At 38.0% G+C, this 26,266-nt stretch overlaps 3 protein-coding genes and 1 pseudogene across 12 annotated transcripts; 1 reads left to right on the plus strand and 3 right to left on the minus strand.

Moving 5' to 3' along the window:
* Positions 1–132: 132 nt before the first annotated feature.
* On the minus strand, positions 133–1,975 carry LOC104734465 (3-ketoacyl-CoA synthase 19 pseudogene; annotated as a pseudogene). The gene has a single exon (XR_015578943.1). The product of XR_015578943.1 is annotated as a 3-ketoacyl-CoA synthase 19 pseudogene (transcript).
* A 2,053-nt stretch (positions 1,976–4,028) lies between these two features.
* On the minus strand, positions 4,029–10,297 carry LOC104734466 (phosphatidylinositol-3-phosphatase myotubularin-2). 2 transcript variants are annotated; one of them, XM_010454050.3, is made up of 19 exons: positions 9,953–10,297; positions 9,699–9,767; positions 9,398–9,472; positions 9,163–9,234; positions 8,987–9,056; positions 8,676–8,725; positions 8,300–8,589; positions 8,026–8,099; positions 7,868–7,931; positions 7,680–7,745; positions 7,250–7,349; positions 7,052–7,165; positions 6,530–6,699; positions 6,262–6,346; positions 5,800–6,018; positions 5,631–5,690; positions 5,475–5,539; positions 5,003–5,282; positions 4,029–4,861 (listed from the first exon to the last, which is right to left on the minus strand). In XM_010454050.3, exons 1-19 carry the CDS (start codon positions 10,058–10,060, stop codon positions 4,391–4,393), a joined length of 2,502 nt encoding a protein of 833 aa, XP_010452352.1. In that variant the 5' UTR covers positions 10,061–10,297; the 3' UTR covers positions 4,029–4,390. The 2 variants fall into 2 exon arrangements, with proteins under 2 accessions (XP_010452352.1, XP_087337078.1); XM_087480952.1 differs by having other exon boundaries at positions 7,052–7,349.
* Positions 10,298–10,995: 698 nt separating this feature from the next.
* Positions 10,996–14,045, minus strand: LOC104734467 (uncharacterized). Of its 3 annotated transcripts, none has more exons than XM_087480953.1 (2): positions 13,774–14,045; positions 10,996–13,334 (listed from the first exon to the last, which is right to left on the minus strand). In XM_087480953.1, exon 2 carries the CDS (start codon positions 13,310–13,312, stop codon positions 11,510–11,512), a length of 1,803 nt encoding a protein of 600 aa, XP_087337079.1. In that variant the 5' UTR covers positions 13,313–13,334; positions 13,774–14,045; the 3' UTR covers positions 10,996–11,509. The 3 variants fall into 3 exon arrangements, with proteins under 3 accessions (XP_087337079.1, XP_087337080.1, XP_087337081.1); XM_087480954.1 differs by having other exon boundaries at positions 10,996–13,337; positions 13,459–14,026; XM_087480955.1 differs by having other exon boundaries at positions 10,996–13,337; positions 13,774–14,024.
* A 2,574-nt stretch (positions 14,046–16,619) lies between these two features.
* LOC104734468 (transcriptional activator DEMETER) lies at positions 16,620–26,004 on the plus strand. 6 transcript variants are annotated; one of them, XR_015578241.1, is made up of 21 exons: positions 16,620–16,790; positions 16,874–16,911; positions 17,202–17,791; positions 17,992–20,109; positions 20,208–20,549; positions 20,904–20,994; positions 21,079–22,432; positions 22,505–22,604; positions 22,698–22,782; positions 22,863–22,954; positions 23,032–23,100; positions 23,217–23,253; positions 23,341–23,423; positions 23,660–24,103; positions 24,367–24,403; positions 24,477–24,534; positions 24,739–24,878; positions 24,966–25,031; positions 25,117–25,231; positions 25,350–25,388; positions 25,484–26,004. XR_015578241.1 is itself a non-coding variant. In XM_019234934.2 (21 exons), exons 3-21 carry the CDS (start codon positions 17,368–17,370, stop codon positions 25,585–25,587), a joined length of 5,778 nt encoding a protein of 1,925 aa, XP_019090479.2. In that variant the 5' UTR covers positions 16,620–16,790; positions 16,874–16,911; positions 17,202–17,367; the 3' UTR covers positions 25,588–26,004. The 6 variants fall into 6 exon arrangements, 2 of the variants coding, with proteins under 2 accessions (XP_019090479.2, XP_087337876.1); XR_015578240.1 differs by having other exon boundaries at positions 22,525–22,608; positions 25,484–25,641; XM_019234934.2 differs by having other exon boundaries at positions 22,525–22,604.
* The last annotated feature ends 262 nt before the right edge of the window (positions 26,005–26,266 follow it).

Here is a 26,266-nt window from a genome sequence, read left to right on the forward strand (position 1 = left end):
AGCAACTTGACTTGAGTACACAATCTCTTTGTTACTGTTCGTAAAATATCGACTTCTATATCAATTGGTCGTTACTTGTCAAATCCACAATCAATTTGTCAAATATATAATACATTTTAAAAAAGTACCGTCAATTAAACATGCTTATATTTATTTCAAAGTTTAAATTGATAACAAAAAGTATCAGTCGTCGTCGACTATATCAACTTGTCAACATATTCCAAATAATCCAAACTTCGAAATAACGCCTAATAAAGAAACATTTCTTATAATAATCAATTGATTGCTTAATATATATTATAAAAATAAAATGTTACTCTCTCTGCTTACTTGTGATCAATCAACACGAACAAAGCTCATAGTATCGTCGTTGATCCAATCATACTTCTCTACGAAAGGATTAGGGATGCTCGATAGCTCCGGATATCGATCGATCGAATCTTCCCAAACATTCTTATCACCAAGATCCTTGAGAACCTCCCAAACACAATTATTGGACTCGAATCCAGCTCCCATACTCATCATCAGTATCTTATGACCTTTCTTTAATCTATTCTTAGCTTCCATGTAACCAAGAACATACCATAAACCACCTGAAGACGTGTTCCCGAACCTATGAAGCGCCATTCTCGCTGGCTCGATGTCGAACTCTGTGAGCCCTAAGCTTTTTCCGACTCCTTCTATAATCGCTCTTCCTCCGGGGTGAATACAGAAATGTTGCAACCCTGTTTTTAGGTTTAGACCTATCCCCGAGCTCCCGGGTTCTCTTTTCCTGGTGATTCTTCTTTTAACCGCACGGACTATCGCGTAGCGGATCAGTTCCTTGATGGGCAAGACTCTAGGGAGGAGAACTTGGAGGTTCTTGGTTAGGGCTCGACCGGCAGCTTTTTTTAGGTGTTTGGTTAAGAGAAAGCCTGGATGACCATCTCCGTCCTCCATTTGTATGCAGCACGAGTAGGCCTCGTCGTCTGCGCCAACATGGGCACGGACCACTGTCACAAGCTTCATCAAAGCCCGGTTCTTGAACCGAGCTGCGTTGGTTAATAGAACAGAGCTTCCTCCTGCACGGAAGAGACAGTTTGAGAGCATCATGGACCTATCTCTACCGCAGTACCAGTGAGGACCCATTGTCTCGGTGCTGACCACGAGTGCGATAGCATTTTTACGAGTTTCGAAAATCCTTTGCACGATATCTATCGAGATAACGCTCGCGCTACACCCTAGTCCCGAGAGGTTGAAGGATCTGATGTCTTCCCTCATCTTGTATCTGTTGATGACTCGTGAGGTTAGAGAAGGAGATGGAGCGAAGAGTGAGACGTTGACGACGAGGATGTCGATGTCGGAAGGAGAGACTAAGCCTTTAGTCTTCTGAAAAAGCTTGTCGAGAGTGTCGAACATGATCTCGTCCATTTCGGAGTGAGCGTCGCGGAGAGTAGGAGAGTCTTCTCTGCCTTCAAGCACGTTTCTTGGGCCGTACGTTTCCTCTCCTATCCCGGAACTAGCCATTGTACGGAGGAGAAACCTATACTCTTCAAGACCCAAGTTCTTGTTTCGTTGAACGACCTTAGCACAAGTCTCGGTGTCGAGTTTTCTCTCGTCCATGCCCTTGTAACACTCGTAGTGAAGCATGAAGCAGTTTCTTTGGTTTCTTCTTTTGTAAACAAACTTGAAGATGTAGAAAACGAAGAGAGTGGAGAGTAGGAACAGAGAAGGGAGTGAGAAGAGCTCCATGGAAGAAACAGAGAAAGCAAGTGAGAGAGAAAGAGAGTGTGTGAAAGTGTTATGTTTTCAAATTGTGTCGTAGTTGGAGGAAATGTACGGATTTTATAGAGTTAGTGATATGTTCAGGTTTTGTCTACTTTTCTTTTCTACACCCGTTGTAAATTGCTTTTGTCATTCACCTATTAACTCCACTATACCAACTACTTTTTATTTATTTGAAAATTAGTTTTTAGTTTGCGTAAAAAAAACAAAAAAAAAATCAAACATATATACGTGTTGGTATGATCATTTCATTTTTATATTGGCAATATATGATTTTAGATGAATTTCAAGTTTAAACATTGTAGGATCTTTGGTGCTAGGTATACTGCAAAGATCAACTCCTTAAAATTGGTGTGGTATGGTCAGGACTCAGGAGCGGATGAGACTCTTAAATATTTGTTTTTTTAGGGTGTGTTTAGTGCGAGAGCTACACATTTGGATACACCACCTTTTAATGGTAATATTGCCAAATGCGATTGGAAAATGATAACACAATAAGTCAATAAATCCACAACGAAAGAAAACAAAAACATCTCAAAATTAATTAGTGTCACCAACCAAACCCAATAATTAATAAAGCTAGTGATACCTCTCATGACAACGTTGATTTTTGAGTTTTAAAATTCGATATACAGTCTTAGAGAGATTGTAACAAGTTGAAATTCTATATATGCTTAAATGTCTCGTTGTGGTTAATGGGATAATAACAAGTAGGTAGTAGGGAGTGGAGCATCCATTGTCAGTCATTCCCAGTCCTATACGACATGTCTGTTCATTATCATTTTACATATCCGATACTTTTGATTATTGACCGTATGTATCTTATATATATGTTTCTCCATATAAAAAAACATATATATTGCAACCTTTACGTATTTAAGGTTTTCTCAACATTGATAACTGTATATACAAGATACAGTATATATATACCCAACCTCATATCCAATCCATAAAAAATTAGGTATATCCGATCCACCAATTTACTTCGATTGGTTGTGATCATATATAGTAACAAACGAGCTGTAAATGTCTCATGACCCTTTTCTAATTAATTCTTATTTTTTTCCCCCCTCAATTCCAGCCTGTGAAGAATTTACGACGGTGTTTCTCGTCCTTATATTATAACATCGTGATGTAAAATTTGTGACAAAAAAATTGCGAAAATATGGTACTAAAATTTGTCGAACTAATCAATGCCTGTCTACTGGTTATCATTATGGGAGAGATTAGGGTTCGTGTTCTTATATTATGGTCACTATAGACGTTTTAATTAATGACAACATTATTATCTGGTTTTCACATCTTTCGGAGGTTTATTAGTCTAGAAACTTTATAAGACCAAAGAAAAATAAAGTATCATTTATATTTCTTTCTTTTTTTTACTTTCTAAACAGAATAACACCAATCCATTTGCAAAAAAATATTAAATTCAGTAATAAAAGCAGTGGTCAAGTAGTCAGTACGTTTTAACAAAAAAAAAAAGAAGAAAAAAGTAGTCAGTACGTACAACAGCAACAGATAATAGTCTTGATTGGTTGTGAATTCAGACTTTTGTTTCATCACCTTAATTTTGTCTTCAAATTCACTTTATTACACACATTTATCATTTCATTACAAAGTTGAGACAAAAATTTGTAAAAGTCTGAGGGAGTGGTAAAAAAAAAACACATAACCAAAAAAGTCTGGAGGTGATGGTGGCTCAGTTTTGTTTGGAATACACAATATCTAATCATTCCTGGTTTCCTTTTATAATGAGAACCGAGCTAAACCAATTGTAACCGCAATATAAACCAGTTTTAAACTGATTTGATCTTTAACCAGCCGTAAATCCAATTAAACCGTTGTACCACTCAGAACCAGTCCCGGTTTTTAAAACTTGACTAGGCTATCCGCTATCGTGTGACTCGGTAAAATCAATCAGTGGCGGTAAACAAGCGACACTTGTGTAGTTGTGTGCAAGTAAATTTGACATAATGATAAAATAATGTTACGATTGACTTTTCGACACGAGGGACACTAGAGTCAACAGTAACCGTACAAGAATATACGATCAACGGCTCAACTTTAATAGTAAGAATTAAATTGGGGGTCCAAGCCCAACTACATAATTTAAGAGTATACAACGTATTGAACTGAACCTACACTCCACTCTTGGCATATTTTATGTGATGGTGTCCCTGTCCCCAATTTCACACATCTAGGCTCTTCATCAATGTAAATATTGTATTTTACGTTTTTTTTTGAGTTTTACTACTTTCTTGGAGGATTATAATGACTCTTGTCTCAATAATCATATAATCAGTTTTAGTTACAATCTTTACTCGTTTGTCAACGGGACAACAAAAACAAAATCACAAATCTAACGTTCTCAATGAAGCCTGAGGTCGAGACCAGCAGCAACCTGCTACCTCTATAGTCTATACATGATCGCATTGCTATACAAGAAGAAGTTAGTTCCCGACGCGCACCCACATACCAAAACGCTCTTGGTTGGCGGTTTTTGTATCCGCCTTTAGGGGGGTTTTATTGATGTTTCTGTTCCTCACTGGTGTTGCTATGCCTTACTCTGTCAAAAAAAATACACACATGTCCTTGATTTACGGTCAATCTGATGAAACCTGGACTCTCATTCAGCTGCGAAATAGCCTTCTTGGATGGAGAGTTTTTCAAACGCTTCAAAGTTTGTTTTTAACCCAAGAAATTGGCTCCCGATCTGAGCACAACCTGCATCAGGCCTTCGACACATTCCTTCTCTTGTCCGCAACGGACACAATGCTTCACACACATTTTGTTCAGTCACCGATGAGATAGATTCTGAGACATCTGTTGTGTTGTCCTCAGATGGTTTTTGGGGAAATGAGTGAGAACATTTCTGCGGCCCATCTTCTACTTCAACTGTGCAATCTCCGTTCTTTGTGAATTTAACTTTGCAGCCAAGTGACTGCACAGCTCGTGATATGACGGCACACTCTTTTGTAGCTCTCTTTGCTGATTCTCTAGCTACGCGGCTTATGTCTCTCTCGGTCACTAACTCTTCGCTCAATGACTCCACTGCAGAAGATAACTCATCTACCTTCCTTTCTGCTTCTTCTTTCTCCTGCTCCAATTTTTTCCGACCCGACACAAGAAACAATCAAGATGAAGCAAGATAATTGACGTTAATAGAATGTACAGTCAAATATAAACTTTCGGAAAGGATTATTTTGTAGTCTATAAAAGGTTAGGAAGGATGGGTCACCTTCTTCATTTCTGAATACTTAACAGCCATGGCTCTACATTGGTCCTCGGTTTCTGTAGCGTTCGGTTCCACAGGGCAGGCCCACCGGAGATGGAACTGGGGCCAGAGAGTCGGGGCTAGAGCTGCTGCAGGAGGTAATAATGGGCCATCATATCTTGAAGGATCATATAAAGGGTTACAATGGACATGAGAAGTTGCACTGGAGGAACGTAAATCAGCCAAGTAGGCCCAAAGACATCCACAGGTTTCAGAAATCCCACACTGCTGCCTCTCTTTTTCACTGACATTTATCCAGAAAGGGTCAATATATATACTAAAACGGTCGCACAGTCACTTCCTGCTCGACTATGGAACTTTCAACTATACAAAATTGGTCCAACTTTCTCAGGAACAATAATAACCTTACATATGATGAACTTTTTCTGACTTCACAAACTAAAGCACAGAAAAGAAGTTTTAAATGAGAGGTTACCTATTGCACAAAAAGTTCCCAAAACGACATGAAAGCAAGCAGTCCATGAAATCTACCAGGAAAGTCTGAAACAAAATAGTAAAGGGTAGAGAGTACTTTTAAAACAAAATTTCAACATGACACTGTCAAACATCTATTAATGGTCTATATACATACCGGAGAAAACTCGAACGCAGAAGGATACATCCGCATTAGCTGTGAAACGCAATCAAGCCACTGCAAACACCGTAAACGTGAAGATGAAATAATCTAAGGCTTTACTCAGCTATCTAATTAGATTTTTACATCGTAAAGAATATTATAATTGTAGGCAATAGCTACTCACCTGCAAAAATATAGGAGAATAGTTATTCGGCCCATATGAAGAGCTAGAAGATTGAGCAATTGCTGATCCTGAAAGTTGCTGTACTGGAGAGGAAGGGAAACTTCGAGCAGAAGAAGACTGAATTGGTAATTCAAAATTACCAGATTCAGACACATTAGGCATTCCCACCCGATCCGAAAATGGGTGACCAAATGCTAACCAATCCTTTTCGACAAGAGCCTGATGTGAAGTCAGAATAGTAGAAAAGACTACATAAGACAATGGTACATCAAACAAAATTCTTACGAAGGCTGCTTATGCAGTTAAATCAGCTGGCAAGAACAAAGTATTCTATAATAACCACCCACAATATCAATTATCAAGTTACAATCCTAAACTTGAAGTTGATTAAGGAATTAAGTAGATTCAGTCACAACAAGAACGAAAAGCCCCAGAAAACTTAAACTATAACACGAGGTGTACCTGGAACCCAGAAAATGTTCTGTAGTATGGGTCAAGCAATAAACATGCAAGAGAAGTCAGCTGAGTTGTTCTGTCCCATCCATCACTGCACAGTGACAGCACAAGTCCGGAAATAACATAAAACAGCTGAGAATAGTTAAAACCTGATTTAACGGATGATAAATACAAGTGTCTGCTTGAGACAAATGCATCTTTGTCCTATCACATGTCTATAAATTGGTATCCAAGTAAAGCAGTTCAGTGACGATGCGGCCTCAAGATAGCTTACCTGCAGTGCACGAGAACTGATGCTGACTCCATAGCAACACGTGCAGCAATCCATGCTACACCAGCTAAGATGCTCTGGATGTGACTTAACCAATTACTATCTCCGAGCAAGGATACTGAAGCAGACATACTACTGAGATTACCTCCACCCCACGTCGAGGCACCATGCCTCTACAGATTTCACACAAATAGAGTTATCCACTATTAGCAACAGAAGAAACAGAAGTATTGTAAATCATGATGTATCTTCAAAAAGATATATGTGGTAAATTTTACACGTTCTCCATGAACTTGAAAAAGAAACTAAGGTTGCAACCATTAACTTGATAACTAATGTAAATATCACGTCCACATGCTTTAACCTTAATTCAATTGAAGGATACCCGTTTTAGTTTCTGAAACCACCTAGATGTCGTGTGCTAGACAACTTGGAGAGTGTCAGTTGATTTGTTAAGAAACTTTAATTGCTTTCGAACTTCTCCGCCAACTACAAATCCTAATTTCTCTGGAATTCAGTACTTACCAAGAATGATGACGTCCCATCTGACGATGTTGTACCATGCATATCTAAATATTCCCTAAGGCGGGAAAAGCTCTCTCTCATTGTATGTATGTTGTCTATCCCCAGAAAAACAATCTGAAGAGAAACATTTTCAGTAAAAACAAGCAGTTCCAGAAGACAAAATATTGAGCTGCAAACCAGTTTAGACAATGTACAGACTTCAGATTTAAAATAATTTGAAGATGATTCTGAGCCTCCTCCCATTGCTCCATTTGCTAATGCATTTTTCTTAGGTCTTGCATCTACGATATAAAGCTTCCTATGGCACAAAAACAAAATGACAGTTCGTGTAATTTTTTTAGTAACTAAGTATCATCATTCAACCACATTTCAGATATGAAGTAACAGAGTAATTTTCTATTTCACCCAAATAGACTTTTCTTAATATTCCAGAATATAATCCCACGTCCAATGGGGCAAACAAGAGCGGTTATTTCCACGTATACGTATGTGATTTATGATTTTTAACACAAAATCATGTGAGAAATGCAAGCACATAGAGGGGTCATGGTACTAAGCGATGACAAAAAGATTATCAGGAAACCGAAATGTTAATTTTAACCAAATGACGAAAAAATCAGAAGCTCACCTTCGTGCTCCCTTATGGCCAGCTAACTGAGTGCAAAATGAAGCAACAAGTTTCTCATCACAACTACTGTAGAAATGGGTGAAATATATCAAAACATCAGATCCATCACTTCAAGCACTTTGAGATTCCAAATAAGAAACTAAATTATCATGCACAAGTCTGGTCATAAAACTGAAAATTCTACATACCTCCTAATGTTCATCATCAGACCAACTAAAGGTTGTGATGAGCGAGCAATCACAGCTCCACTGCCTGCAATTGAAAAATATATAAAAAAGCAACATGTAAATGTCGAAGCTATACCAACAAAGTTCAAATAGAAGTACCACAGCCGCTGCATTTCTACCTGGATGACACCACGAGATTACAGGTAAGCGACATCTTGCCCGGAAAGTAGACGCCTGGATCAGATCTTCATCACTGACAACAAAAATGCGGTAACTTTTTATTGTGTCAATACTTCTCATAAAGATAGTTGAAACCAAAAAATAAACAGTGGTATGCCAAGTTACTAAAGAGAATCTTCTATGTAGTTCTCAAATACGAGCACAGAACTTCTCAATGTTTGGCGAAACCAAATGAAACATTTTTCATTCCTGAACAAGGAATCAATGTCCTACCTAATGGATTTTGGAACCATCAAAGCAAACGGATAACTCTGACACAAGTCATAATTCGAGTTCAAGTTAGTTATCCGCCAAAGTTCATTGGACACAGTGAATGAACCGTCTTCAATCATATTCATTGACGCTTGTTGAGAACTTTTTCCGAGAAGCCGAAAATATTCATTAAGCAATCTTTCCTTTGGGTTTGCGTTACCGAATTTGGAAGGTCCACATGTAAAAGCATAAAGATCCCATACTCTCTCTGGTTTGTTAGACCTCAATAGTGCATCAACCACAGCACGTCTCTACAAAATTATGCCAATAGAATCATATAGGTTTCAAGGAGAAATGCAAAATGTAGCATGAGTTGAAGTTTTTTCAAAAGTTTCACCTGTTTGGTTCCAGGTCGAAAACCATAGACAACTATCCTCATATCTTTTCCTGCAAAATGTACATGAATCATATGATATAGTTTCAAACTAATATACAAAAAGTATTAGATAAAGCGGTAAATAAAAACCCTTCCATCAACATCATTGCAGGGGTGATGTCTGCTGCCAAGATAATTACTTTCAGGTAGTAAACAAAGGTAATAAAAGAAAAGGAGCTAAACATTAAACTGAATTTTGATCTCTGGCGCAAGAACTTGAAAACATAAATTACTCAGAATCAGCTTGAGCAAATGGAAACACAGAAACATACCAGTGACCTGTAAAAGTCGATTTGGTGCATTCTCATCGTTGTGATATTTGTTTGATTGAACTTTCAGCGCCTACATATAATACCCATGACACAGAAATTATATACAAGTACAAGTATTAAAACCCAGAGCCTAACTGCACCAAAATTAATCACAGAGCGTCGATATAATAACTGACCAGTTTGTTAAACTTCTCGATAGCTAAAAATGGGATTGTACCAAGTGGAACAAGCTTTCTGGTTCCTTCACTCTTCACAAAGAGAAAAAAGGAATAGTCCCTTAAGTTTATAGCATTGTCAAGAAAAAATGAGTAGGAATGCAGAAACCAACAGCGAAATTCACGTGTGATGCACCACGTAAAGATTACAATAAGTTGACAAAAAAAGAAGAAACATAGGAAAGACAAGTCATACCAAAAACATAATACGAAAATTTGACAACAAGAGGGTCCCTGCCTCATTGGTGTTAATGAGAATAACTCCACAAGCCTGAAATCAAAGCCAACTTCAATTAAAGACCAAAACACAATACAGTTATGATGGACAAAATTCCAACAAATAGGAGTTTAATTTCTTGCTAATTTTCAAGAAAACTGAATAAAGCATCCCTATCAATTCTCAAATCCAAAGCATAAAGTTTTAGAAAACAGTGAGGGGCACCCAAACAGAGTTTTCAATTCGAAACATCCAATTTTGACCAAATCTAATGACATACCTCGAAGTGAATCCTCTCAGATTCCAGTAAGCAATCCAAGTTCGAATACGAGCTAGACAAAGAAGCTGACTGAACCATCCCAATCAAAAAAAAAAACATCAAGCATCAATCGATAATCCCCAAATTATGAGCTTTTCAATAAAGAGATGGACAACAACAATAACAATGTTCTCGTGTTGCTTGCTTAATTAATTAGGTCAAGGAAAACGCGAGCGAGAAGCAAGAATTGAATTGAGAAGTTAAGAGCGCAATACATCGAGTTTACTCCATTCGAGCACATCCCAGCTTCCGCTACCTTCCATCTTCTCCGATGAACATCGCAGCGATCGTGATCGCCCAGGTAGAGGTCTCAGCGCCGTCATCTGAAAGGAGAGAAAGAGAGAGAGACGGTGACTCGGTTTGGGCTTCACCTGCCGCTCAACGGTGGCAAACTCGACGGATTTAGCACGCTGCCTTTTCGCCACAGAGACAATGAGACATCCAAAAACGACGCAGTTTTCGCACGGCCAGATTTTACGTTTCAGACCCTTTTTTTTATTTCCCTTTGCTTTAATAATCTTTTTTGCTTACCTATTTAAGATTTTTGTTAGTTTCTATATAGATTTTTTCCTTTTAAAGTCAAATTAAATACTACTACTATTAGAATGAGAGTTTTTTTGATAAAGTCCATTTAATGAAAGACTTGAATGTGGTAATTAAATAAATATTTCTTATTGACCTCAGTTAATTATTTAAAAATGTTTAGACTTTCTTTTTTTAATCTAAAATGTAAAATATCTAACGAAATTAATTAAATAAAATTTATCATTAGAATATCCCAAAATGAATGTTAAGTCATATGGTAATCAACTTAGTAATTGTATGATGATCCCTTCTATATAATATTAGTCTGTATAGTAGTTGTTTATTATCAATCAAATAAGAAGACTATCATCATACCAATATTTGTTATACAAAAAAAAAATGCCACAGCTTTTTCTTTTTTTTTTAAACATTATCATCATACCATAAAATTATCATTCCTACCAAAAAAATATATCATAAAATTAGCATCATACTGATAATACAATCGTTTTTTAATGCTAGCTTGATATTTTCTCTAAACAAATAGCACTACAAAGTTCATTAATGCTATAAACGATTCAGCGTGTGTGCTCTTTCAAAGCAAACAACGACTAATTAAGCATACTCGGGATACTAATCTTTGTTGGCCAGCTAGATCAAGTGCAATTTCTGAATTCATTAAAAAATGCTTTCATAAATCAAACTTAAGCATGTCGATTGAGAAATAAAAGAATTATCAACTAGTTCCACTTTTTTGATTCGAAACTTTGACAAACCCACATACGTATACAGTTGACCGGAAGAGAGGAGATGATACAGACAAAACTTGGACAAATCGGAACTTGAAGGTCCGAGAAAACAAGGAATCTTCTGTATCACCCAATAAGATATTACAGAATCAAAAACAACCTTTGGCACATACGTATATATGCAGTATGTAACTCACCACAATAAAATCATAGAACAATATACACAACGCATCATCATCCTACTACAAGTCAGAATTTGCAATCCACGAAGCAGAATAGTAAAGAGGAGGGGAAAGATAAAAGACGAGCTATTCTGATACCTCTCGTGGTAATAGCGCAATAACGTAACAGCATTTCGCCCTCGGGTTTGGTCCAAGCTGCAGAGGATACTGGGCTTGCCCACTGTTTGGTTGGTTACCCGGTGGGTTAGATCCAGTGTCGGTTGACGTCAAAGAGGTAGTAAAATTGCAGACTTGTCTGTCGTCATGGAGAGCTTCACTAATTATCTGTGTCCATGCATTTCTCAAGGGTTTTACTACTGGTACACTCCTGAAGAGCCTTGGCGTTCAGTTCTCTACCAAATCTCCAGACATAGTTGAGGCCAACAAGAAGCTCGGTAATGATGGCTTCCGTCTTCTGCTGGTTTGCAAAGAAAAGCGTTTGTGCAAGCACTATGTGGGTCCTTGAAACCAAGCTTTGGTGCTCGTAACTCCGCTCCGATTGCCATTTTATCATGTTGTGAGCTAACGGACCCAGCCATTCCAAGATACCTGCCATTGCGTCAGTCCATTCTTTTGCTAGTCCTGGATCATAAACTGTGGAAGAACTCAAGTTTTTTGAGTAGGGCTTTAGTCTTTCTCTCAGGGATGTTCTCACGCTAGCCGGTAACATGTTGTAAAGGTCGTCTCTTGCATCATCGCCTATCAAGTGAGGAGATGCACCAAATCTCTCTATCACGATGATAACATTAGCATAGTGTAATGCTAAGCAAGCAGCACCAAGGGTATTAGGAGCAGCATCTGACAACTTCGGGCGGGAAGGAAGTGTCAAGTTTTCAACGTGAACAGAGTTAGAATTTCCTTCAAGAATGTGATGCTCAGCGCTACTATTCCTAGCTCCATTCCGGGTCCTAGTACTAAGAGGAGTAATCCCATCTTGGGACACCATGCAGCCTTTAAAGGGGCCAACCTGAGTTAACCGGTTGGGTTTCGATTGCTTTTTCACTGAGGAAATAGAAGGCCTTTCCGGGGTCTGCCCCATCTTTTTGTTGTTTTTGCCCATTCCCATTAGTGGTCCTGATTTGGAGGTGATTTTACCAAGCGGACCTGAGTAAAACTTGAAACGTTTGTGTTTTTCTGCAACAAGAGGACCCGACTTAGGAGGGGATTCGGCGCTGAGAGAACCCGAAAGGAAATCACTCATCTTTGTGGACCTTGTAGCAACTGAACCTGATGCAGGACCCGTAAATCTTCCAAGGGGACCAGAAGCAAATCTAGGAAGACCGCTAGTCTCAGATTTATGAGAGATAGGAGTTAAAATTGTAGAAACCGAGTGACTGCGGCCAATGAAATCAGAATCTGCAGAGCTAACATCACTAGCCTCCATTCTGTAACTAATGCCGAAAACATGTTTAGTCCTGCTAAGGATTGTGAAAACTGATCTAACCAAGAGAAGGACGGTATAGTCAAAAGTACGGTTCCAAAGAGAGACATCCCGCAGATTCCTTACTTCATGTCGTTTCCACGTAACTTTTTTCTGATACTCCAAAAGATTGTCAGTAGCAGACTCGTTGCTCCTCATTCTCTTGTAAGTCTGTTCAAGATCCGCCAAAATCTCAGTCTCCTGGTAGAGGCTTGCATTTGAGGCGATGAAACGTTCCATTTTCTTTGCTTTTTTATCCATCTTCTTCCAGCCAAACTGCCACCCATAAGGGTCAGCCCCAGTCTTCATCATCTCACTAAAACAAGTCTCAAAGCTCTTCAACTTAGGATCATTGCATTTCCTAGCAAGCCTAGCAACAGCTTTGGCTACATTCTCAATGCTCTCCATCAATTCATCGCGTATTAACCTGACGATGAAATCATCGTCTTCAGAAACTAGCTTCTTAATACCAGTGGAATGTGTGATCTCTTCCCTAAGCCTTGCAACATTCTTATCACTAAGTGACTGCCACAAATGAACAAGCTTGGACAGCAAGCTCGCAACCTCAAACGCTAATACCTCGAGCACCGCCTTATCTTTATGACCATCATGTTTCTTTGGAAACCTCCACAGATTACGAAACCAAGTCTCTGAAACCATCCTCTCCGGTCTCTCTCTCAACCTGCTTTTCCAACAAAGAAACCAATACAATCAACAGCTAAATTAACATCTCGAACCAAAACAGTGAGGAAATACAATCAAATCCAAGCATCAAGAAAGAAGCAAGGAGTAATAATAACTCTTACACAAAGCGAAGAAGAAATTGGGGAAATCTAGCTAACAGAAGTATCACAGAATCGCCTAAATATCTACCAACCAACCCCAACACGCCCAAATCGGGTTCTAAGAAGTGTACAAACACGGTGTCGCAGCTTAACGCGTTAATCAAAAATCGAATTCAATAAAAGACCCCATGATTTTGAATTAGGAATTGTCGGCAAATCGAGAAGAATAAACCGACACGGTAACAGTAACCCAACCAGCAAAAAAAAAAAAAAAAAGCAAGGAAGTGCGGAAGAATGATACAGTGGTGGGGGGGGGGAGATAGAAGAGAATCTTACCGATCATTCGAGGAAAAGATGTGAATCAGAGAAAAATCTGGAAAAAGAGAAGAAATTAAGAGAGGAGGGAAGTACAGGAAGAGAGAGAAGAAGAAAGTGGGGAGGAGGAAGATGCAGTGAAGACTGCTATAGCCACATCCCACATGGTGTGTGAGAGAGAGAAAGAGAAAGAGAAAGAGAAAGAGAGATGTTAAAAGCAAGCAGCTAATTGTGGAGAGATAGAGAGAGAGTGTGAGCGAGTCAAGTTCGTCGTGTTATTAGAATCCTATATTTCGCCTTTCTTTTATATTTTTTTTTTCCTTTTTACTACTTTATATTCAGACTATTTACTTATTCTGTCTCAAATCTTTTTGATTGTCCCTTTTGGAACCTATAAATGTTTGACAATTTCAGAAAAAAATGTTTTTTTATCTAATTAACAGTGTGAAATTTCCTTGGAATTAAAAAATATAAAGAAAACAGTGAATTTTTTTCTATTTTTAATAAACAAAAGTAAAACATTTAAAAACATATATCACAATATTTTAACAAACGGTTAAGAATAACATAAAATAAAAATTATTTTTATAAACTATCAAAATCAAGGAAAGTTTTTCAGAGTTTTCAAATTCAATTACGGTCACGAACATAGAAAATGGACGTTTAACGAAATTTCCATGCAACTTTAAATCTTTTGTTGAATTCAAAAAATATATTTATTAGATCATATATATGTTGTTGTTGTCGTCTCGATAATCATAGTAGTTTATTGATACATGGAAAATTAATCATCCACGATGACGAACTTAAATATAAAATAACTAACAATGCACGTGATTACAATCAGTGACAGTTTTGATCTTAAAATATAATTGCTTTAATTAGCGAACCTCAATATATGTATATATGCTACAAAATCTTTCCTTAGTTGAATAGACCGGGACGATCGATTCTCTCTCCCTTGTAGTTTACAAAGGAAAAAAAGTCAAGAATTTAATGGGCATAACATAACAAAACAATTGGTTGTAATTGACTCCATAGATTTTCTAGGACCAGCTCTAATCACGACAACTATCTTCTTAAATTGTAAGTTGCAACTTGTAACACAGTTATAACTTCCAGAAAGTTTGCATTCGTAATCTGTATAAAATTTGATATATTTGTTTTGATAGTATGAGATAGTTATAGAAACAATAAGTTCATTGGTCAACAATTAGAGAAAGGAAGCTAAGCTACCATAAATATAATTCTCTTCAATTAATTAACAACTTCTAAATATAAAACTAGAAATTTGTACAAACTTAAGTATTCAAACAGTTTTAACTTAAGAGAAACGCTAGGAAAAAATTGACCTAACTAGTTTGATTGACGTTGAACTTGTCAATATGAAAGCGATATATATAAATAAAAATATAAGTCTTAATTATCTGCAAGTTTTTTTTTAAAAAAGGTGTTGAGTGGATTGTTACTTGTTGGAGCATGCGCTTTTGTTTGTTTTTTTTTTTAACGATGAGTTCTGACTTTTGCCATACCCATAAACATAATGTTTACGAGTAAGGATTTATGGAGATTACATCAAATGAATATTGTGTTTTGATCATGAGACGCGTATTTTTCAGTTGACAAAAAACTACTATTACACCAAATATGCCACTAGAAATAGAAACGTTGACCAAATTGTATCTATGTCAATCAACGTAATGATGATGGTTAAAAAAACGTTAAGCAGATTCTTAAGATATTGATCTCTTTAATCTTTTATTTTGGTATGTGGGCAATTTGTATCTATGTCAATCAACGTATTACAATGTAACTGATTTGCATGATCACCTAGAAAAATAATTTTGCGTAAATGTATTTCCACATGAGAGAGATAAACTTTTTTCTGACTCTAGTCTCAAGGAAAACGTTAAATTTGGTATATGATGATGAAATGACTGTCACAAAATATCACCTTTTAACAAAAAGAAATCGTATGTCCATTACTACAATGTTGACTATAAGAATCAAATTATATATAGTCAACAGAAACTTCAAAATTCTTACCTCGGCTATAAATTCTGAAATAGAGCAAGAATCTCATAAATAATGTTCAGACGGAAAAAGAAAAAGGAAAAAAAGGTCAGACACGTAACTCGTGACTTGGGTGAACGCGGACAAAATTTAATATATGGGAGTCAAATTAAAAGTACAGATAAACAAAAGGAGCAGCAGATAATAAACTTGGGATCAGATAACCTTTATTTGGTTTAAAATAGGATTATCCGGAAAGATGAGGGACTAAAGTGAAAGTATTCGGGGGTAGGAAGAGATCCGTCACAATCATTTAGTGGCCACCACGCGGAAACTTGTCGTTTTTACAATTCCTTCACCATCGGGTCGGGTTTTATATTCCAATTGGGTCCAAAGTATTGTTTAATTACTCAATCAGTGTGAATTAGAAACGAGAATAGTGGTAAAACTAAGACGAGAACGAGATATATTTTTAAAAATGTGTAAATTTTTTTGACCGCTAAAAAAATATATATATGTATTAAATGCCAATTAAATAAACGTGTTAACATGCTTATTAATAATACTACTATTAAGTTTAGAAGAAAGAACAAACAATTAATAAATTTATTGCACAGTATGATTCTATAAAAACATATTTTTATAAGGCCCAAAAAAACGCTACTTACGTAGTTACGTTGCTTCATCTTGGCGTTGTCATCAGTATTTTGACTGAATCAAATCAACTTTGAATGCTTAATTAAACCATTTAAAAAGGACTAATGACAATTAGTTGAACAAAATACAGAAACTTAAAGCAACAAATCCTGGTGTGGTGGATATAGTTTTGGGCTTCAGGCCCAATATTAGTAACTGCTATATCTGACTCACTTGGTTTCTTTCTTCTACATGTCTCTCTCTCTCTCTCTCTCTCTCTCTCTCTCTCTCTCTCTCTCTCTCTCTCTTATGCTTATCTATCTCTAACGGCAGAGCTGACTCAGTTATCTCCGGCATTGACTCGCCTGAGAATCAGAAGCTCAGACCTGGTGAGCTTTCTAGCTCCATTTATTGTTTATTTGATTATTATTTCCTCTTTCATTTATCTGGGATTTGTTTGCTAATTATTCAGCTGTTACAACATCTTCCGATCACGAGAAGATTCACTGGGTAATTGTTTTTTTTTAATCAATTTCTTATTTCTGTTTTTGATTATAATCTCAGCCATTAACACCTGAGAAAGTTTTGATTAATGCGTAATAATAACCCAGATTTGCTTAATCTTCCTTTCCCAGAAACATTGTCTACTTTTATTTTTGACGTCTCTCATTTTTTGTTTTTTTTTTGTTTTTTGGATTCCAGTTATCACTATCTTTCAAATTAAATGTGTTTCTCGTTGTGTCGATAGAGAAAAATATCTGAATATATATTTTTTTTATTTACTTCATTTTTTGGTGCAGATTCTTAGTTGATGTCGCCTTAAAATGAGTGTTCGTCCTTCTAGCCTGGTTGGAGAGAGTTAGGAGGTATAAACAATTTGTGGAGAATTTGGGTTAGGTATTGCATTAGTACTTACTAGTGATAGGGTTGAAGGGGGAGTGATTTTATAGGGCTTATTAGTTTGGTATGAATTCGAGGGCTGATGATCCTGGGGATAGCTATTTTCGAGTTCCTTTGGAGAATCAAACTCAAAAAGAGTTCCAACTCAGGGGTTCTTGGATTCCATTTACACCCAAGAAACCTCTGCAAGGTACATCAAGTCTGATCGTAGATGAGAGAGTGATGCACCAGGATCTAAATGGGGTTCCTCCAGGTGGTGGGTTTGAAGAGAGGGGATTCTGCAAAAGTGGTGCTGTATGTGATCTTAACTATGCGGTGCAGGGAATGGATCAAAATGTGGTTTACAACAGCGGTTCTTTCATCCAAAGAGGCAGTTCTCAAGCTGGCTGTACAGAGTTTGAATTGGACGACTTGTTGGATCCCGTACAGACGCCCTTCTCATTCACAAGCCTGCTGAGTGGTGGGGATCACCTATTCCAGGTTCGTCAATGTGAGTGATCAAATCTTCTTTTCAGTTCTTTTTTTTTTTTTTTTTTCTCGTTTTTGCAGTATCTAGTGTATCACACTACTTAGATCTTAAGGTATTCTATTGGTATGTGCATGAATTAAAGAACCTCAGACTGGCATTGCATATCAGCATTGGATTTCATAGACCATACCATTTCTGAAGGAAGTCTTTGTTTTGAACAGATGGAACTCGAGCGTGTAATAAGCCTCTTTACAATTTGAATTCACCAATTAGAAGAGAAGTAGTTGGGTCCGTCTTTGAAAGTTCTTTTCAATCTGTACCGTCAACGCCCAGTCTGTGCAGAACAGGTGAAAAGAATGGATTCCTTGAAAAGATAATTACTACCACTGGACATGAAATCACAGACCCGAAATCTGACAAAATGATGAAGAGCATTGTGGACTCGTCTGTTGTTAATTCAACGGAGGTTACTAAAGAAAATGATGGCAGGAGACAAGATGTTCTGGAGTTTGATCTGAACATGACACCTCAGCAGAAACCCTCCAAAAGGAAAAAGAAGTTCATGCCCAAGGTGGTCGTGGAAGGCAAACCTAAAAGGAAGCCACGTAAACCTGCAACTCAGGAAAGTATGAAATCTAAAGAAACCGGGAGTAGCAAAAGGAAGAAAGCTCAAATGAAAAACTTGAAAGAATCAACCACTAAAAAGCAAGCCAATGTTGGACATATGAGCAACAAAATCCCTGAAGTCACACTCAAAAGTTGTAGAAAAGCTTTGAATTTTAGCTTGGAGGAATCTGGAGATGCGAGCCAAGGTGACTCTGTGGCTGAATTTGTCCAGAGTGGCTCAAAGTCATTTTCTGATATCAGAGATGCCACTGGTGGAACTAGTGGTAGCTTCCCGGATTCAGCAACACAAATAGAGCAGAGCAATGGATTGGTGGCTTCGAACCAGCCACTTGAAGCGTCAATGGGAAACCCGCCAGAAAAACTACCCAGAGTATTACAAGAAAATTATACACAATTACTGGCCAGAGACCAACAACCTGAATTATTGATAGGAAATCAGCAACCCCAGTTCCCGGTGGCAACCCATAACACCCAGTTCCCAATGGGAAGCCAACAAGCTTGGCTTCAGATGAAAAACCAACTCATCGGCTTTCCATTCGATAACCAGAAACCTCCCATGACCATAAGAAACCAGCAACCTTGTTTGGCCATGGGTAATCAACAACCTATGTATCTTATAGGAACTCCACAGCCTGCATTGGTGAGTGAAAACCAGCAACTAGGAGGTCTACAAGGGAACAAGCAGCCTATATTTTTGAATCAGCAGACTTGTTTACCTGCTGGAAATCGACAATATGGATCACCGGCATACATGAATCAGCTTGTTATGTCAACCGGAGGGCAACAAGATGGACTACTGATCCAAGACCAACAACCTGGACTTTTGTTGAGAAACCAGCAACCTGGATCATCAATGAGAGGCCAGCAATGTTGTGAACCTTTGATGAACCAGCAACCTGGAACTCTAAAAGGTTTTACTCACTTGAATCGGATGGTAGCTGCCTGCATGTCATCACCTGGGCTTCGACGTCATTTTCAGTCACAAATTCCTGCAAAAACTTTTCATGCGGAATCTGTTACCAGGAGTTTGAATGGGACTGCAGGTACATGTCAGAGAAGCAGCACTACTGGTACTTTACAGCAAGATATCCATCTAGGAAATGAGTACATCCCTTCTCATGAGAGATCCAATGGTGATTACTTTGACGTATGCAAGAAAGAATTATCTCCAGTTATGGCTAAACTTGAGGAAGCCAGAGGCTCAAAGAGACAATATCATCGTGCAATGGGACAGGTGCATAACCATGATCTAAACTTAGCAGGTCGTTGGCCCTCCCTCCAACGGATTGCTCAATCACAAGATGTGGAGATACAGAACAGCACAACGTGTGGGGAATATTCTGATGCTAAAAAGAAAATTAAAATCCAGAAAATAGTCCACGCAAATCTGCATGGCATGCCACCTGAGGTAATAGAAGTCGAGGATGATCCAACTGATGGGGCAAGAAAAGATAAAAATATTGCCAGCATCATTAAAACTGGACCTAAAGCAATTTCGTGTCTAGTTCAGAAGTCTGCAGATAATGAGAAATTTATTGTCCCAAAAACTCCTGCAAAAAAGGGTCATGCAGGGAGAAAAAAATCAATACATCCGCCTTCTCATGCCTCAGATATCCAGCTTTGGCAACCTACTCCTCCAAAGACACCTTCATCAAGAAGTAAGGCTAAAGAGAAAGGGAGGAAGTCCATACCAGATACAGGAAAATTAAAAGGTAACTAATGTATTCTACTATCTCTGTGATACAATTCAAGATTTTAATAACTGACGTGTCCGAACCAGCTCCTTAACCACTGTTATTGCATTGTATAGGTCCATCAAGAGAACTTAAATGTGAGGATTCTATTGGAGAAATAATATACAGAATGCAGAATCTCACCCTAGGAGAGAAAAGTAGAGCACAAGAGCAAAATGCACTTGTCCTGTACAGAGCAGATGGTGCAGTTGTTCCATATGAGAGCAAGAAGAGAAAACCAAGGCCTAAAGTTGACCTTGATGATGAAACAGCTCGGATATGGAATTTATTGATGGGAAACAGAGAAAAAGGTGGGGATGAAGAGATGGATAAGAAAACAGAGAAGTGGTGGGAAGAAGAGAGGAGAGTTTTCCGAGGAAGGGCGGATTCATTCATCGCCCGTATGCATCTTGTACAAGGTGAAGATTCTAAAACTCTCAACTTTGTTTTTATTCACATTGCATGTCTGGATGGGAATCTCAGGCATCAGCTAAAACTTTATCATCAAATCATAATAGTAAAGTTACTAGGGAACAATATCAAATTAGCTTACAGGCAAACAGAATACCACCAACATTTTGGTCACACATTCATTGTAATACCCAAAAATGATGTTTTGTGTGCAGAATTAAAAAAAAAAAAACACTTATTAGTAAATCATGGCAAAGAATATTGATAATGCATCTTGTGAAGAATAGTGTGGTTTAGATGGTTTCTGTGCCTATTATTTATGATGCTGCTTTAGATGATCAATTGAACTTAAATGTTTACAGGAGATAGACGTTTTTCACCATGGAAGGGATCGGTGGTTGATTCGGTCATTGGAGTTTTCCTTACCCAGAATGTCACGGATCACCTTTCAAGGTATATGAGTCACCTTAATAAAATGAGCATTTCAAAGTAAGTTCAAAAACATAGAAAATAACCCATGGTGTTTTTACAATGCAGCTCTGCTTTCATGTCTCTAGCTGCTCGATTCCCTCCAAAATTAGGCAGCAATCGAGAAGATGAAACGAGTATTAGAAGCGTAGTTATTGAGGATCCAGAAGGGTGCATTCTGAACTTAAATGTCATTCCTTCGTTGCAGGAAAAGATTCAAAATCCATCTGACAAGCAAGTTTCTGAGGATGATAGTGGATCAAAAGAGCAACAAAGAGACTGTTCAAACTCTGGAATCGAAAGATTTGATTTCTTAGAGAACAGTAGTCAGAATTTAGAAGAGGAAGTATTATCATCACAAGATTCTTTTGATCCTGCGATATTTCAGTCATGTGGGAGGGTTGGATCCAGTTCATGTTCCAAATCAGACGCCGAGTTTTCTACACCCAGTTGTGAAACAAAAACTGTCAGTGGATCATCACAATCAGTGCAAACTGGGAGTCCAAACTTGTCTGTTGAAATTTGTCTCCAAGAGAATGAGAGACCGGTTCTATATGAAAGATCTAGTGAAGTTCAGATACAAGAAACTACAAATGTCGTTCAGAAGAAACCTGATCTTGACAAAACAATGAACTGCAAGGACCATCTCTCTTTTGGTCAGCCAAGCAATGATACTAACTGGCAAAAAAAAGGACCGACCAATCCTTTCAGTAGCTATGAGCAGAGTACGATTCGGCAGCCACATGTGCTAGACATAGAGGATTTTGGAATGCAAGGTGAAGGCCTTGGTTATTCGTGGCTGTCCATTTCACCGAGAGTTGACAGAGGAAAGAACAGAAATGTACCTCGCAGATTTTTCAGACAAGGTGGAAGTGTTCCAAGAGAATATTCAGGTCAGATCACACCATCCACGCCTCATGAATTACCAGTTATGGGATTTTCTGCTTCCGCAAGCACCCACGAAGTGCACCAGGGGGATGCCCAACATCAACCACATGAGATGAATAAAGCATCCCATTTACAGAAAACATTTATGGAGCTGCTCAACTCTTCTGAAGAATGTCTTACAAGACAGTCCAGTACCACACAGAACATCACAGATGGCTGTCCACCGAGAGATAGAACTCCTAAAGACGTGGTTGAATCAAATTCCATAAATAAAGAGCAGACGACAGTTGAATACAACGAGACGAATGCCACTATTGTGCGAGAGATGAAAGGGACTCTTGCTGATGGGAAAAAACCTACAAGTCAGTGGGATCGTCTCAGAAAAGATGTGGATGGGAATGAAGGGAGAAAGGAACGAAGCAAAGACAGCGTGGATTCCATAGACTATGAAGCAATAAGACGTGCTAGTATCAGTGAAATCTCCGAGGCTATTAAGGAAAGAGGAATGAATAACATGTTGGCGGTACGAATTAAGGTAAATCTACAAATTTCAGTTGAGGGTCTCTTACTTTCTTTCAGAAGGCTTGAACATCAGTTAATTATGTAGCTATATCTACAACATTGAAGGATTTTCTTGAGCGGATAGTTAAAGATCACGGTGGTATCGACCTTGAATGGTTGCGAGATGTTCCTCCTGACAAAGCCAAGTCGGTAACCACATTTTTAATGACTTCATGATCGATACTCAACAGTTACGTCAGACTGAGTATTAAAAAAAGTTGCTCATGATTATTTTACAGGGACTATCTCTTGAGCATAAGAGGCCTGGGTTTGAAAAGTGTCGAATGCGTGCGACTCTTGACACTCCACAATCTTGCTTTCCCTGTGAGTCGTACTATTCAATTATCTACAAATAGCTTAGGATAACTCCTGCTAACTAAGCTGGGAATTGTATAAATATGAAGGTTGACACAAATGTTGGAAGGATAGCCGTTAGGCTGGGATGGGTGCCTCTACAACCTTTACCTGAATCACTTCAGTTACACCTCCTAGAGCTGTAAGTTTCTTTGTTTTTGTCATCTAAACAACTAATTGTTTTTTTGTTTGCAAATCAACCGTTCAGTGTTTTTACAGATACCCAGTGCTCGAGTCCATCCAAAAATTTCTTTGGCCAAGACTCTGCAAACTCGATCAACGAACACTGTATGCTCATAAACTCTACCAAATCATCTGTCTGAAAAACCAGTATTTCTATTTTCTACGGTAGAATTCTTCTACTGTTCTGAGTGAAATTAATTTACGTATTTTTTCTTATTCAGGTATGAATTACACTACCAGCTTATTACGTTTGGAAAGGTATTTGTTCTCATCTATCATATAGTAAATTCAAGCATTGTGGGCACTTGATCAAGTATGTGTCTAAATCATGTGAACGCGTATCAGGTTTTCTGCACAAAGAGTAGGCCAAATTGTAATGCATGTCCAATGAGAGGAGAATGCAGACATTTTGCCAGTGCTTATGCTAGGTAAGCAAGCTTTCATGCACTTTTAGGATTTTGGTTAAATAACTAAAAATAGGCTCAGTTTCATGATAGCAAGCTTAAAGTAATATTACGAGAACAACACAAAGATCAACGTCAAAATCATTATTCCTATACACTATAAATTTAGCATGAGTTCTAGTGATCCAAACATAAACACCATAATGTTATGCCAAAGTAGGATTTCACATGAGATTTGATGACTGATGCCATTGTAACAGTGCAAGACTTGCTTTGCCGGCACCAGACGAGAGGAGCTTAACCAGTTCAAATCTTCCAGCCCCTCCCGAGTCCTTTACTCCTAAAGCCATCCCGATGATGGAACTACCTCCTCCGCTGGAGAAATCCCTAACAAAGGGAGCACCATCAAATAGAGGAAACTGTGAACCAATAATTGAAGAGCCATCCTCGCCCGAACAAGAATGCACTGAGATAACAGAGAGTGACACTGAAGATGCTTACTACAATGAGGACCCTGACGAGATCCCAACAATAAAACTCAACATTGAACAGTTCGGCATGACCTTACGGGAACACATGGAAAGAAACATGGAGCTCCAAGACGGTGACATGTCCAAGGCTTTGGTTGCTTTAAATCCAACCAATACTTCTATTCCAACTCCCAAACTAAAGAACATAAGCCGTCTCAGGACAGAGCACCAAGTGTAAGCTGATATCTCCTCCTATATCTTATCTTTCATATAAATTTTGGGTTTTATAGCATGTGGGTCAGCCAGAGTTCTGGCATTTTACTGACCGGCCCGAGCTGGCTCTTTGACTTGTATGCTGCATTCAACACAGTAATAAGAGACAAGCAAGCAAAAGGGTTTTAGATAATTTTATGATAAAATGACTTCAACTGTAAAGCTGTAAGCCAGGTGTAGTATTTATAGACAAGGTAACTGATAAATGTGTGGTCTGTTTGCAGGTACGAGCTCCCGGATTCACATCCTCTCCTCAATGGTGTAAGTCAATTTTTTATTCTCTCTAAACTCATTTGAACAAGACTCTATAAAAATCCTCATTTGATGAAAACAGATGGATAAAAGAGAACCAGATGATCCAAGTCCTTATCTTTTAGCTATTTGGACACCAGGTGAGCATACAACTGCAATGTGCCTTTCCTGTGTTGTCAGTACTCGAAAAACTTAAAGCTAGAACTAGAAAACATTTGAAATAGAGTTGGTTGAAGATTAGATTACGAGGCTGTCAATGAAAGCTAGAACGTAGAATTGGTGGATTTTTATATGTATATTAGTTTTTGAGATTAGGTTAACTAATGTAGTTGTTTGGTTGCCAGGTGAAACGGCGAATTCGGCTCAACCACCTGAACAGAAGTGTAAGGGGAAAGCTTCTGGCAAAATGTGTTTTGACGAGACTTGTCTAGAGTGTAACAGTGTGAGGGAAGCGAACTCACAGACAGTTAGAGGAACTCTTCTGGTGAGATTGTCTAGATCATTTGTATTGTTTATGAGAAAGGAAACGGGAGATACAAGCAATTAATATCATTTTTCCTGTTACTCACAGATACCTTGTCGAACTGCTATGAGAGGAAGTTTTCCGCTCAACGGTACTTACTTTCAAGTTAACGAGGTTAGTTGTAATAAAACTCAAACAGACAGGTGAAACATTTTCTGCTTTGGTTCTTTATCCCCCTTTGCCATTTTTTACCTTGCAGTTATTTGCAGACCATGATTCGAGTCTCAAACCCATTGATGTTCCTAGAGATTGGATATGGAACCTACCTAGAAGGACTGTTTACTTCGGAACGTCAGTAACATCAATATTCAGAGGTAAAAACATTCTTAATAGATTTAGTTGATCAAATGTCCAAAACAAAACCAAATATTTTGGAAAGATTCACCTTCTCCATGTCGAAGGATCTTAGAATGTTTTGTGTAATTTACGCAGGTCTTTCAACGGAGCAGATACAATACTGCTTTTGGAAAGGTACACAATGAATTCTTACACAGAGAAATCCAATACTGTTGTGTTCTGACTTCTGTGATTGAAACTGATAAACATCTTACATTTTCTGATTGCAGGATTTGTATGTGTACGTGGATTCGAACAGAAGACAAGAGCACCACGTCCGTTGATGGCAAGGTTGCATTTTCCAGCGAGTAAATTGAAGAACAACAAGACCTAAAGATCAGTGGAATAAGGAATACGCATTAATTCTCTGCTCCCCTCTAAATAAAAAGACAAGCAAACAGGAAGCCAATTTTTTCTTCTTTCTAATTTCATTCATAGAGCAGAAGAGAGAAACAAAAGAAAATTGCCAAAAAAAAAATTGTTTGACCAAAAAAAAAAAAAAATAGCAAGCAGAGGAGTTTTTTTAAGTTATTTGTTTTCTCTGTAACAACAAATGGGTCTCTCTGTTTGTCACTAGCGTGGCAGATCCAATGCCTGTGCACACTTAGGTTCATTCACTTAGGTTCATTCTCAATACTGTTAACCCTCTTCAGACCTAATTTAACCCCTAAAACTGTAAGATATCTTTTTCAAGGGTTTATCGCCCTTTGCCAACCATGAACGAATCCGCCTTAAGGGTAACCTTCTTCTTCTTCTTCTTCTTCTTTACCTTATGGCTTTTCTACTTATTTAGTCTAAGAATTAACCCCTTTGTCTCTCAATTTAATGGTTTCTTTACAAGTAATTTGTAGAGTTTCTGATTAGATCGTTTGTACTTTTAGGAACCGAACTCGCCTCAGCCTAAAATCAGGTAAGTGTAGATTGAATCGATATTTGTCTTTTTTTTGTTTTTTTTTTTTTCGTTTTTGTATATGATTCTTCTTAATAGGAAACAAAAAAAATCTAGACACTGA

The sequence above is a fragment of the Camelina sativa genome, chromosome 13 (genome assembly GCF_030686135.1).
Source record: "Camelina sativa cultivar CO46 ecotype springtype chromosome 13, ASM3068613v1".
Lineage (NCBI taxonomy): Eukaryota > Viridiplantae > Streptophyta > Magnoliopsida > Brassicales > Brassicaceae > Camelina > Camelina sativa.

Bases quoted from the DNA above. Each gene is read 5' to 3' on its own strand.
- LOC104734466 (XM_087480952.1), bottom strand. From the start codon at position 10,060: ATGACGGCGCTGAGACCTCTACCTGGGCGATCACGATCGCTGCGATGT. The intron at 7,746-7,867 runs GTATGTAGAATT...CCATTTCTACAG, and splicing joins CTGATGATGAACATTAGGAG to TAGTTGTGATGAGAAACTTG. The intron at 5,540-5,630 runs GTATGTATATAG...ATTTTGTTTCAG, and splicing joins CTGCGTTCGAGTTTTCTCCG to ACTTTCCTGGTAGATTTCAT.
- LOC104734467 (XM_087480953.1), bottom strand. From the start codon at position 13,312: ATGGTTTCAGAGACTTGGTTTCGTAATCTGTGGAGGTTTCCAAAGAAA.
- LOC104734468 (XM_019234934.2), top strand. From the start codon at position 17,368: ATGAATTCGAGGGCTGATGATCCTGGGGATAGCTATTTTCGAGTTCCT. The intron at 23,254-23,340 runs GTATTTGTTCTC...AACGCGTATCAG, and splicing joins AGCTTATTACGTTTGGAAAG to GTTTTCTGCACAAAGAGTAG. The intron at 24,104-24,366 runs GTAAGCTGATAT...GTCTGTTTGCAG, and splicing joins CTCAGGACAGAGCACCAAGT to GTACGAGCTCCCGGATTCAC.